Raw genomic sequence first — 13,983 nt, 5'->3', positions numbered from 1 at the left:
CTGATAGGTTCGCCCCCCGAACATAAATGCAGTATATTTCCGAGAATCAGGAGTGATACCCACCTGCCAAACGAATTAGCGAGATCTATTGTGGAAAAATATTTTGCATCTAGAAATTTCTGTAATTGCTCTTCTAAATTTTCAGGTTTTGTGTGAACCGGTAAAATTATTTCATTAATAGCTCGTGCGTCTAACACTAACCTAATGCTTCCATTTGATTTTTTGACAACAAGTAGAGGACTACAATAAGGTGAGGTGGATGGTTCAATGACCTTCCAGGATCCTTTATTGTATGATTATATGATAGCGGAACAAACACTGGTAGCAGTTACTTCTGTAAAATATCTGGGAGTATGCGTACGGAACGATTTGAAGTGGAATGATCATATAAAACTAATTGTTGGTAAGGCGGGTACCAGGTTGAGATTCATTGGGAGAGTGCTTAGAAAATGTAGTGCATCAACAAAGGAGGTGGCTTACAAAACACTCGTTCGACCTATACTTGAGTATTGCTCATCAGTGTGGGATCCGTACCAGGTCGGGTTGACGGAGGAGATAGAGAAGATCCAAAGAAGAGCGGCGCGTTTCGTCACTGGGTTATTTGGTAACCGTGATAGCGTTACGGAGATGTTTAATAAACTCAAGTGGCAGACTCTGCAAGAGAGGCGCTCTGCATCGCGGTGTAGCTTGCTGTCCAGGTTTCGAGAGGGTGCGTTTCTGGATGAGGTATCGAATATATTGCTTCCCCCTACTTATACTTCCCGAGGAGATCACGAATGTAAAATTAGAGAGATTAGAGCGCGCACGGAGGCTTTCAGACAGTCGTTCTTCCCGCAAACCATACGCGACTGGAACAGGAAAGGGAGGTAATGACAGTGGCACGTAAAGTGCCCTCCGCCACACACCGTTGGGTGGCTTGCGGAGTATCAATGTAGATGTAGATGTAGATGTAGTCTAACATTTGTTTTAATTCTTGCCACACAGCAGGTCGTTGAGATAACGGTACGTTATATGTCTTATGGTAGAAGATCTTGTGAGGCTTAACTTCAATCTTGTACACATACGTGTTGATAACACCTAATCGTTTGGCAAAAACTTGTAAATATTTGGATAACACTTCCTGTAGTTTTATACGTTCATGTACACTGAGAGCTGTAGCTTCACTTATGATCAAGCAATGTTTTCAAGTCCAATAGCTCTGTGTCAGATGAGTGTGTTTGCATGTCTTGAATGTCATTGTCAAGTACTAACTGAACCTTGTACCCTGTACAGTGTTTGTCATGTTTTAGAGTTCTCCTGTCCAAATCAATAATAATTACACTGCCTTTATCATTTAAAATACATTTACCTTTGGAGAAGTCTATAATGCAGTCCTTCTCGCTCATAATATCTATTCCTAATATGCAATTTGTCACAAGGTTTTGTACAACCAGGAATGGCCATTGTACGGTTCCATTACCTATTTTAACGTTTACAAAAACTTGCTTCGTAACCCTACATGACTTATTACCTAGTGCAGTAGTTATTTTACAGTTTTGGGCAGGAAACTCAGGCACAGGTTCCAATTCACACATCTTTTTATAGAAATTAAAAGACAAAACGCTCACAGCTGCACCTGTATCTAGGATAATAGTAGTTGGAATCCCACCTACTACACCAGTAGTAGATGCTAAAACAATTTCATTTGTGTTTAAACGACATTGTGTACTGTCTTGTAAAAGTTCATCTGATATATTGTTATTGTGGTTGTATCTTATAAATAAAACAGGTAGTTTTTGTTTAGAATTACTCGGGATATCATTATTCTGTTGTTCAAGTGTGGTGTCAAATAACTGATTAACATTGAAGTCGCCCCCCAAGAATCCTTCAGCCACGACCTGGGGCAAAGTAGTGACTGTTTCTAGTTTGTTGGATTATCATTTGTACTAGGTATTGACACAGATTGAGGTTGTGCATCAGGTGTCATTTCTATTATATTCACATTCGGATATTGCCTATTATGATCTCCAAACTTTTGCGGTTGTTGTTGCTGTTGCGCATTATAACTTACCTGTCGGTCGTAAGGTATGCTCCAATTTTGTCCTGGTGGCTGCTGTGGTAAAGCAGAGTTTGAATGAAAGTACTGATCGTTACGAGTCCAACCTTGATGCTGTCTTGGCTCGTAGTTATTATTATTTCTATTTCTGTTTGTGTTTTTGTTATTACCTTTGTATCCGTTGTTACCGTTGTAGTTATTACCGCGGTGCCTTTTGTATGGATTGCCGCATGAAATGTTATCACTGTTGTAACTATTGTTTGTATTGGAATACGCGTGTTGATTTTGATTTCCGTACTGAGACGGCATGTGAGTTTGCTGTTTTTGTTGTACCGCGTATCTAACTGTGGGCGCGCCAGAATTGTGTTGGCAAGCCTGCATGTTTTGCATACCACTAGTGTAAACATTGTGGCTGCTGTTTTGCCGCGCGAAGCGCTGATCTTCAAGTAACATGTCAACCGAATCTAAAGCTGTTAAAAAATAATCTGAATCGTCATCCGGGATATGTAGAAGTTTTTCCTTAATGTTGAAAGGCAATTTGGCCTTCAACGCTCGGAGTATATCACGCGTTGCGACTGGTTCGTCTAAAAAATGTCCCATGTTCAAGTATTTTTCAAAATATCTGCGTAAGTTACCATTTTTACTGTTAAAAGTTTCAGGTTCTAAAATTTGTCTTCTGAGTCGCTCCTGGACGCATTGCGACCAGAATTTGTTCAGAAAAGCACGCTCAAACTCACTGTACGTGGTACATACGTCAGCTTGACTGTATGCCCAGACAGCTGCATCGCCTTGGATGTAACCGACAATATATGAAATCTTTTTCCGGTCACTCCAAGTGCGTGGAAATGCCTTACTAAAAGATTTAAGAAAAATCACCGGATGAATGGTTCGTTTTTCTGGGATAAAAATCTGAAATTGCCTGTGTTTCATTAAGCTTTCATCTTCCTTCGCATTGTGATATGGATTTATTCCACTGTAATTAGTGGTATGTTCAGCTGGCGAGTAATTACGATAATGTTGCTGTGGTTTACCATGATAATAGCTTGTGTTTGTGTTTCCACATCGTGGTATGTGTTGTAGTCGTGGTGTGTTTTGTTCTTGTGTATTTGTCGTGTGCGGAATGTGTGTATCATACTCGAATGTATATTGGTTTCTGAACTGTACATTTTGACTGATATTTTCGTTACATTCAGACTGTAGTTGATCGGTGAATTGTCTCATGGGTGCAGTGACGAATTGTACTGCGTCACTGATCAGCTGTTTGTTATTAGTAATGTATTGCGCTACGGAGTCGTGCACAATTGTTGGTAAATTTTCACGTAAGCATCTATCAAAATGTTTGTCTTTGTTCTCAACCCAATCATGAAATTCTTTATTAATATTTTGAAAATGAGCTGTGGCATCTGATTGTAAGATGTCAGTCAGGTGTTGTTCAACATTGTCAAATTTATTCTGTACGTCAGTAATTCGTTTTTCAAGATTGTCATGTACTGAAGGATATGTTTGAATTTGTTCAGTAAGAACTTCACACGTGACATTAAGGTTTTTTACTTGTGTCTGTAAAAGTGCTACGTCAGTTGTAGTCTTTTCTTGTCTCGTATTGAGCTGGGAAAATTTAGTACTGAGTTCGGTCATCTGTTTGGTCAGTGTGGCGTCTATAAGTTCCACACGCTTACATAAAGTGTCATTACCTATCTTGATTGCTATGAGATCAGATTTGATTTCGTCATTTTGTGTTTTTAACTGTTCATTTTGTGTCTCTAATTGTGCCTTTAAGGTTGCCATGTTTTCGGCGTTTTGTTTCATTAGCATTTGTAACATGTCGGCAATGTTTACCGTTTGCAAGGTCTCTGCCCCCGCCGCGTCATTAGACGTGACGTCATGCATTAACATGGGCTCTGATTGAGATTTTGAAATTTTTGTAGTGGACGGCCTATCGTCAAAATTTTCGTCAACACTTGCGTCAATGTTTGATGAATCGTCACTACCGGTTGCTGTCGTAAAGTCATTTTCTAACATTTGTCTCACGTCCGAGTCGGATTGCGTCTGAATAGTACGTCCTTGCTGTTCCATTTTTGCGTATTGTTTTCTAGTTATTACCATGCCACACGTGATATATGTTTCAAGAAAATTTTTGACACTGATTTTAAAATAAAATGTAGTTGAGCATGAATCGCTCGTAGCAAAAATGGCTGTCTGTTAATTTAAAAATATAAACTGAATTTGAGATTATTGGTAATGGCTGCTGGCCATGTTACATGATATCGTACAGAAGTCGGCCATATTGTACACTCGTGTATTGGTATTGTTGCATACGTTATTGTTTAGGGAAAAGTACTGAGAATGAAATTTATCACTGAAACTGTTATGCAGAAAAGAAACACTACAGAATTTACTGAAAAGCTAATACACTAAATTATACGTCTGGTCAAGCCTGCTAATGCAAAGATGCTGCGTCTTACCTTATTTTGCTGGAAGTTTCTTTGCGTCTTCCCGCAAAATTTCAGAATTGGAAAACATCTTCAGATTTTGTTATCTCTCATACATTGACGTCCAGGTCCAGAAAGTTGATTTTTTACATGAAACAAAGAGAACAATGTAACAAATGACAAAATAACAAGTCCGACACGCAGTCGCCAATATAAAATAAATAAAATAAATAAAAAAAAAGATGTTGTTATTTAAAATATGTTAATTATTGTATCTGTATGATGGTGATTGTGATTGCAATTGTATTTGCTTATCTGGAACGTGGACGTTTAATTATTCGGTATCAGACGCTTGACAATGGCTTTTTCGTAAAGGCAATGTTACTCGTAGTTGACCGTGAAATAAAACTGAATAATCGGACTTCGTAATTAAATCGTTTCCAAAGACTGCTGCGGTAGGTGCGGACTCATAATCTAAATCTCAATATTACAATAATTTGCCAGCCATGCCAATACGTCGTACAGAGGTGATTGTCTACTAAACATAAAAAAGTTACACAGTTAGTTAAATCAGATATATTCAATGAATAAGCCTACAGTTCATAATCCTACTTACTTTTATAAATATAAATTCTTTACAGAATCGAGTGCCTAGTGTGGTTGCAAGTCGCAGTATTCTTCTATAACATGAAATATGGCGGTGTGCCAGACAATAAAAAAATACGTGCTTCTCGCACCACTTCAACCAGAGCTCTCTCTTTCTTGATCAAACATAAGAGTAACGTAATTGTGCTTTTGTTTTATCAGCGACACAGTGCTGCAGTTGTGTGCCATAGGCTTTATTTATTGGTCACTGATTATTTATTTAATTAGTATTTCGCGTTTCCGCGGAAACTCACGCTCGGCATGCAAATGTGCCTTTATAAGGGCTTTTGTACTCAAACAAAAGTCACGTATACTTACAGACTATGTGGGAAAGATAATCCAACAGCAATAGGCAGTTTCTTAAACCTCGTTAAGGAACAAGAGAGGCAGGATGTTTATTGTGCCGATAAAATAGATCACAAATGTGATGTTTTCCTTAACAGATTTCTCATGCTCTTTGAGAGCTGCTTTCCATTGGAACGTCCTAAACGTGGTACTAGCAGTAAAAGGCTGCCCGGGTGGCTGACTGGTATGATAAGGATATCATGTAGAACAAAGCGGGATTCATACCAAAATGCTAGAAGCAGTCACTATAAAGCTACAGTAGCCCAATACAAACAGTAGTGTAAGGTGGTTAAAAATGTCATTAGGAAGGCAAAAACTATGTGGTATGCAAATAGAATAGCTAATTCACAGGATAAAATTAAAACCATATGGTCGGTTGTGAAGCAAGTGCTTGGTCAGCAGCACAAGGTCGACGATGTAAAGTCATTTCGTAGTAAAAATATTTCTGTTACTGATAAATCAGATATATGTACAGCATTTAACAATCATTTTCTGAGAATTGCTGATGAATTAAATAAAAATCATATAATTTTCTTGACAAATGTCTTTCCCAGATTGGTGTCTGAAACACTCCTCTGTGATATGGACAAGAGGGATATTGAGTCGATAATTAAATCGCTGAACACTAAGGTCTTTCATGGTTATGATGGAGTGTCTAGCAGAATATTAAAGAACTGTGCTGCACATGTTATCGCTGTATTTAGCCATATTTGTAATTTTTCCTTTAGGAATGGACAGTTTCCTGAGCCACAAAAGTACTGAGTAGTAAAGCCACTTTAGATAAAGGGAGGAAGGGATAATGTAGATAATTTTAGACTTATTTGTATGCCATCAGTGTTTGTAAAAGTTATTGATTTGCTATCAAATGTACAGTTCGGCTCTAGAAGTCGTTTAACAACTGAAAATGCTAATTCTCTTTTCTCTGTGACGTACTGGATGGGTTAAACACAAGCTTTCGAACGCTAGGCACATTATTTTATTTAACTAAGGCGTTTGATTGTGTTGATCACAAAATATTGCTGCAGAATTTGGACCATTACGGAATAAGGGGAGAAGCTCACACTTGGTTCACCTCTTTCTTTAGCAACAAGCAGGAAAACGTTATTATTATCAATGTTGAGAATGGCTGTGATGTGGGGTTTGAGCGGGGTACGTTCAGGTGGGGGGTGCCCCACTTATGAGTGTTGGGGCAACTCCTGTTCCTTATTTATATAAATGACATGCTATCTAGTAAAACGGGTAGCTCAAAACATTTCTGTTTGCTGATGGCTCTAGCTTGGTAGTAAGGGATGTTGTGTCCAACACTGGAACGGTTTCACATAGTTTATTTTCTACAAGCCATGAACTTAGGTCATAAACTGCACTAACACTAAATCACAGGAAGACCCAGTTTTTACTTTTCTGACACACAATTCAACAAAACCCGACGTTTTAATTTTGCAGAATGGGCATATGATTACTGAAACGGAGCAGTTCAAATTGCTAGGTGTCCAGATAGTTAGTAAACTGTGATGGAAACCCCACGTTCAGGATCTTGTTCAGAGACTTAAAGCTGCCATTTTTACTATTCGAACGGTATCTGAAGTGAATGATCGTTCGATACGAAAATTAGTCTACTTTGCTTATATTCATTCGCTTATGTCGTATGGTATTATATTTTGGTGTAACTCTTCCCATTTTAAAAGGATATTTTTGGCTCTGAAACGAGTGGTTCGGGCAGTAAGTGGTGTAAGTTCACGAACCTCTTGTCGACCCCTGTTCACAAGTCTGGGTATTTTAACATTGGCCTCTCAACACGAGTCTGGGTATTTTAACATTGGCCTCCCCCTCTCTCTCTCTGTCTATATATGTATATATTCCTTATGTTATGTTAATCGAGGACCTAGAAACGACGGAGAGGCTCCGTCCCCGCCGCAGCCGCAGTGGTTCACAACCCCACGACGACTACCGCAGTCCACTTCACCCCTTCGCCGCCCCGCACCGAACCCAGGGTTATTGTGCGGTTCGGACCCCGTTGGACCCCCCCCCCCCCTCAGGGAACACTCACACCGGACGAGTGTAGCCCTTATGTTTGCGTGGTGGTAGAGTAATGGTGGTGTACGCGCACATAGAGAACTTGTTTGAGCAGCAGTCGCCGACGGTGTAGCTGAGGCGGAATAAGGGGAACCAGCCCGCATTTGCCGAGGCAGATGGAAAACTGCCTAAAAACCATCCACAGACTGGCCGGCTCACCGGACCTCGACACAAATCCGCTGGGTGGATTCGTGCCGCGGACCGGAGCTCCACCGCGCGTGATTAGCCGAGCGGTCTCAGGCGCTGCAGTCATGGACTGTGCGGCTGGTTCCGGCGCAGGTTCGAGTCCTCCCTATGGCATGGATGTGTGTGTTGGTCCTAAGGACAATTTAGGTTAAGTAGTGTGTAAGCTTAGAGACTGGTGATCTTAGCAGTTAAGTCCCATAAGATTTCACACACACACACACACACCGGCGCTCCTTCCCACCCGAAAAGCCATGCGTTAGACCGCACGGCCAACCGGTCGGGCTTATATATTCCTTACTGTCATTTCTTGTTAACAATATTAGCTTATTCCAAGGAATAAGCAGCATTCACTCGGTTAATACTCGGCAGAAATCAAACCTGCATTTGGATCGGACTTCCCTGACTCTTGTGCAGAAAGGTGTGCAGTATACTGCTACATCCATTTTCAATAAGCTACCACTCGAATTAAAACATCTTAGCAGTAATACACGCGCATTCAAATCGAAACTGAAGAGTTTCCTCATGGGTCACTCCTTCTATTCTACCGAGGAATTCCTTGAAAAATTAAGGTGATTCTTGTTGTATTGTTGATCGCGATTACTTAAACTTATGGACCGACTTTTCCTGATTCATAAACGTTTGATTTTTGTCTGTTATTACCTTTATGTTGTAATTTTATGTACTGACACATTCCATGACCTTGGACATTAGCTCCTTAGTTTGGTCCTACGGAACTTGATGTGTAAATAAAAATAAAATAAATTACACCCGTTACGCTCTGTAAGTCTACGTGTAACATTGCAAAGCTATATGAAATGAAACGAGCAAGTAGTGTCGGCAGTAGTGAAGGCGATTTATCGATTTAAATTTATTGGAAGATTTCTGATGAAAATTTTGCTCAGATATGAAGGAGACCGCGAATAGAATAATTGTGCGACCCATTCTTGAGTAGTACTCCAGTACTTTGGATCTCCAGAAGTTCGGATTAAAGGAAGATATCGAAGCAACTCAGAGACGGTCTGTTTGACTTGTTACTATACACTTGAGAAACACTCAAATATAGCAAAGATGCTTCGTGAAAATAAATGGGAATCCGCGGAGGGATGACGCTTTCATTCCGGTAAACACTACTGAGAAAACCTGGACTCTACTGAAGGATTTCACTAATGTGAATATAGAAGCCAAACGCAACATTAAGGTAAGTCTTGGTCTGTTTGCTTGCCGCCATTAGATAACGTGTTTTGAATCTCTGTGAACATGACAAGTTCAGACAATAGAGTTTACAGTATTACAGTCCTACAGTCGGACTCACTTGTTAGCAGCAAGAACTGTTACTACATTTGGCAAAAAACAACGTACCGTTTGTGGAAACGCTGATGAGCACTTGTTCATCAAATACCGCTCATAGGTATGAAACCAACATTACTAAGCTCACAAGTAAACCAAGTGAAAATATAGCACTTGTTTCAGGTCTTACTATAACCGTTAGTATTGTCCATAGCAGCACTGGTGATGCACAAGTGGTCGAGGGGTATCGTCTTTGATTAGTAACGAAAACGTCTTCGGTCCCAAGTTCGAAACACGAAACTGTTTAAATATTGATTAATAACCAGCATTGGCGGCCGAGGACTTCCGGCATAAGAGTCACCCTCATTCTGGCAACGGCCTTGTCAAAGAGGGCGGTGCAGCGGACGGAGGTTCAGGGCACTCTCTTGACCTCGGGTTAGGAAACTGCTCCTAAGGGCGAAAGAATCAACAATATCAAATGTCCAAGGTCATGGAACGTGCCATTAGATGAAACTACAACAGAAAAGTAATAACAGATAAAGATCAAATGTTTATGAACCAGAAAAAAGTCAGTCCATAAACTTACGTAAACGCAATCAACAATGCAGAAGGCAACGGAAATCACTGCATAAAACACACATAACGTATATCCACAAGATATATAGCCTGTAACTGAACAAAGTTTCATGATGATCTCTCCATTGGAAAAAGATTCCGGAATAGTCCACCATTCGGATCTCTGGGAGGGGACGGCCAAAGAGGAGGTGACCATGAGAAGAAGGTTAGATAACCAACGAAAGGATAACGTTCTACGAGTCGGTACGTGTGTTTGTCAGAAGCTTGAACGTGGTCGGCTAACTAGAAAATCTGAAAAGATAAATTCTAAGGCTCGTTATAGACATAGTAGAAGCCAGTGAAGTGAAATGGAAAGAAGAAACGGATTTATTGTCAGATGAGTATAGGGTAATATCGCACGGCATCAAATGGCTTAGCGGGTGTAGGATTCATTACGAATAGAAGGTAGGACGGAGAATGTGTTACTGTGAACAGTTCTCTGACAGGGTTGTTTCTATCCGAATCGACAGCAAACAAACACCAACGATATTTCATGTGTAAACGCCGACTTCGCAAACTGAGTATTAAGAGATGGAGGAAGTATATGAGGATATTGAGCGGGTAATACAGTACGAATAGGAAGATAAACATGTAATAGTAATCGGGGACCAGAATACAGTTTTAAGGGAAGGAGAATATGGGCTTGAGAAAATGAATGAGGGAGGAGAAAGACTGATTCAGTTCTGTAATAAATTTAAGCTAGTAACAGTGAATATTCTGTACAAGAATCGCAAGAGGACGAGGTATACTTGCAAAAGTCTGTGTGATAAGGGAACATTTCAGTTAGATAACGTCATACACATACAGAGATTGCGAAATCAGATACTCGATTGTATGGCGTACCCAGGAGCAGATATAAAGTCAGATCAGAATGTAGTAATGATGAAGAGTAGGCTGAAGTGTAAGATTTTAGTCACTAAGAACCAATACGCAAAGAAGTGGGATACGCAAGTACTAAGGAACGACAATATACGCTCGAAGTTCTCTAAGGCTGTAGATATAGCAATAAGGAATAGCTCAGTAGGCAGTACAGTTGAAGAGGTATGGACATTTCCAAAAAGGGGCATCAGAGAAGTTGGAAAGGAAACATTGGTACAAAGAAAATAGCTCCGAAGAAACCATACTTCTGTTGATCGGTGAAAGAAGGAAGTATAGAAGTGTTCAGGGAAATTCAGGAACACAGAAATACAAGTTGCTGAGGAATGAAATAAATAAGAAGTCCAGGGTTCAGGGAAATTCAGGAATACAGAAATACAAGTTGCTGAGGAATGAAATAAATAGGAAGCGCAGGGAATCTAAGACAAAATGGCCGGATGAGAAATGTGAAGAAATCGAAGAAAAATGAAGGTCGGTAGGACTGACTCAACATATAGGAAAATCGTAACAGCCTACGGTGAAATTAATAGCAAGGGTGGTAACATTAAGAGTGCAACAGGAGTTCCACTGCCAAATGCAGAGGAGAGAGTAGATAGTTGGAAAAAGTATATTGAAGGCCACTATGAAGGGGAAGATGTATCTGTTGTGATAGAAAAAGAAACAGTAGTGGATTTAGAAGAGATAGGAAATCCAGTATTAAAGTCAGAATTCAAGACAGCTTTGGAGAACTAAGATGAAATAAGGCCGAACGGATAGATAACATTCCAGGAGAATTTCCAAAATCTTTGGCGGAAGTGGGAACAAAACGACTATTCAGGTTGGTGTGTGGGATTTATGAGTAGTCTGGTGACATACCATTTGACTTTCGGAAGAATATCATCCACATGGTTCCGAAGACTGCAACAGCTGACAAGCGCTAGAATTATCGCACGTTCACCTTAACAGCTCATGGCTTAAGAAAAGAAAGACACCAGAGAGGCAATCGTGACATGTTGGTTGAAAATGGAACCAAGACTAAAGAAAAATCAAGTTACATTCATAGGATTTGTAGACCTGGAAGAAGCTTTAGAGAATATAAAATGGTGCAAGATGTTCGAAATTCTGAGAAAAATAGGGGTAAGCTATAGGGAGGGCCGGTTAATATACAATGCATACAAGAGCCAGGAGGGAATAATAAGAGTGGACGACCATGAACGAAGTGCTCGGATTAAAAAGGGTGTAAGTCAGGGATGCAGCCTTTCGCCTCTGCTGTACCATCGAAGAAGCAATGATGGAAATAAAAGAAATGTTCAGGAGATGGATTAAAATTCAAGGTGAAGGGATATCAATGATGAGATTTGCTGATGACATTGCTATCTTGAGTGGAAGTGAAGAAGAACTACATGATCTGCTGAACTGAATTAATAGTCTAATGAGTACAGAATATGGATTGAGAGTGAATCTAAGAAAGACGAAAGTAATGAGAAGAAGCAGAAATGAGAACAGCGAGCAACCTAACATCAGGACCGATGGTCATGAAGTAGATGAAGTTAATGGATTCTGCTTCCTGGGCAACAATATGTCCAGTGTCGGACGGGGCAAGATGGACTTCAAAAGCAGACTATCACTGGCAATAAGGGCCTCAATTTGTGGAAGGAATTTCTGAGAGGGTACATTTCGTGCACAACATTGTGTGGTAGTGAAGCATGGGCTGTGGGAAAAACGGAACCGAAGAGAATCGAAACATTTGAGATGTGGAGCTACGGACGAATGTTGAAAATTAGGTTAAATGATAAGGCAATGAAGACGAATTTATGCACAGAATCGGAGAGCAAATGGATATGTGGAAAACATTCACATGGTGAAGAGACAGGACGATAGGACATCTAGGACATCAGGGAATGACTTCCATAATACTAGATGGAGATGCAGAGGAGACAAACTGCAGAGGAGGACAGAGATTGGAATACATTCAGGAAATTTCTGAGGACGTCGGTTGCAAGTGCTACTCTGAGATGATGAGTTTGGCACAGGAGAGGAATTCGTGGCACTCGGCATCAAACAAGTCAGAAGACTGATGACTCAAAAAAAGTAGCATTTGAGGATGACCTATGAAGGCTGAAAACCAGTTACGATTGTGTCATAAAAAAGTGATGGAGTTAAAAATAGAAAAAAGTAATACCTTACTCTTAATACATCAGATTCATTTCTATGTGGCACTGAAACGAACGCTATTTCTGTTTGAGAATTTCTGGGACAGATTTTGAACCTGTCCAGTTTTGAAATGCTGTACCGAGGCTGGTGGTTAGTTAACTACCTGGACCCTGTCGATCCTCTTGTCGAGGCCGACGACCTCGAGCCCCCTCCTGAGCAGCGCCCGTGCGGTGGCGGCGCCGATGCCGGAGTTGGCGCCCGTCACCAGGGCGACGCGACCTGCGCACCGCTCCATCCTGACAGCAAGTGGCGCGCCTCAGCGGCTGTTCGCCTCCAGAGGACAGGCGGCCCGCGTACGTCCGGCGGGGCAGCTCGTTATCGCCAGATCGCAGTCCACACTCCTCTCTGCCGGCGCGCAAACAGATCTGTCTGTTCGATGGACGACTTCAGTGGAACGCTTCAACGAGTAGCTTCTAGAACCTGTAACAGGTACAAGAGCAGTTTTTGCCTTATTCAAACCGACATTCGGTTCGACCGCAACTGTATGTTAATAAATAAATACGTAGCAGCATTTGTTCCAAACAATTTCTTTTCCGACGACCGGTCTGTAAAGCTACACATCGTCAACGGAGTAAAGTACACATTCGAAATGAAGGCATCGTTCTACGAGGGGCGTTCAACAAGTAATGTAACATAGTTTTTTCTCTGTCCCTTTCTGTTGAAAACATCAAGAATCTGGAATATCACGCTTCAGCTTCTGTAGTTTTATGAAGTTTCGATATGTGGCGGCGCTATATGTCGCCTTCCAAATGACATCTGTAATGCAGGTGCGTTCAAAGCACAGCGCTGTCATTACGTTTCATTTGGTGGAAATCGAGAGTATCGCAGATATTCGTAAGTGCTTGCAGAATGTCTACCGAGGCCTGGGAGGGCGTCTGTCATCTCTGCAACAGAGTCGCGCTAACCTGACCGATCTCCCTTGTGCCGGTTCGTTGCACAGGGCTGTGAATCTTGCAGTGTTGGAACGTGTGGACATTTTCATTCGAGGTGACTGACGGATCACAAACAGACACCTCGCTCCAGAGCTGGACATCTCTGTTCGTAGTGTGGACACTCTGAAGTTTACCCTGCTGCCATCATGAAACTGAAGGATCGACTTCAGCGTGTTCGTTGCCACGAAAATGTGAACGACTGTCTCCTTCTCCATAACAACACAACACCCTACACTTGTCTGGGTATCCAAGAGGATCTCACAACCCTTCACTGGAATGGTCTTCCACATTCACCCTACAGCCTGGATCTCGCCCTTTCCGAGTTCCATGTCTCTGGTCGAAAGAACAATAGACTCCGCAGGAATCA

General features: G+C 41.1%; 1 protein-coding gene across 1 annotated transcript in view; it reads right to left on the bottom strand.

The window, feature by feature from the left end:
- The window catches only part of LOC124594676 (dehydrogenase/reductase SDR family member 11-like), a 168,966-nt gene extending 156,047 nt beyond the window's left edge, over positions 1–12,919 (bottom strand). The window contains exon 1 of the mRNA XM_047133044.1: positions 12,788–12,919. Within this exon, the coding sequence (XP_046989000.1) occupies positions 12,788–12,919 (132 nt within the window). The remainder of the gene's footprint in view (positions 1–12,787) is intronic.
- Between the last annotated feature and the right edge of the window lie 1,064 nt (positions 12,920–13,983).

This window comes from Schistocerca americana, chromosome 2 (genome assembly GCF_021461395.2).
Source record: "Schistocerca americana isolate TAMUIC-IGC-003095 chromosome 2, iqSchAmer2.1, whole genome shotgun sequence".
In the NCBI taxonomy this organism is placed as follows: Eukaryota; Metazoa; Arthropoda; class Insecta; order Orthoptera; family Acrididae; genus Schistocerca; species Schistocerca americana.
This window is presented reverse-complemented; position numbering and strand designations above follow the sequence as displayed.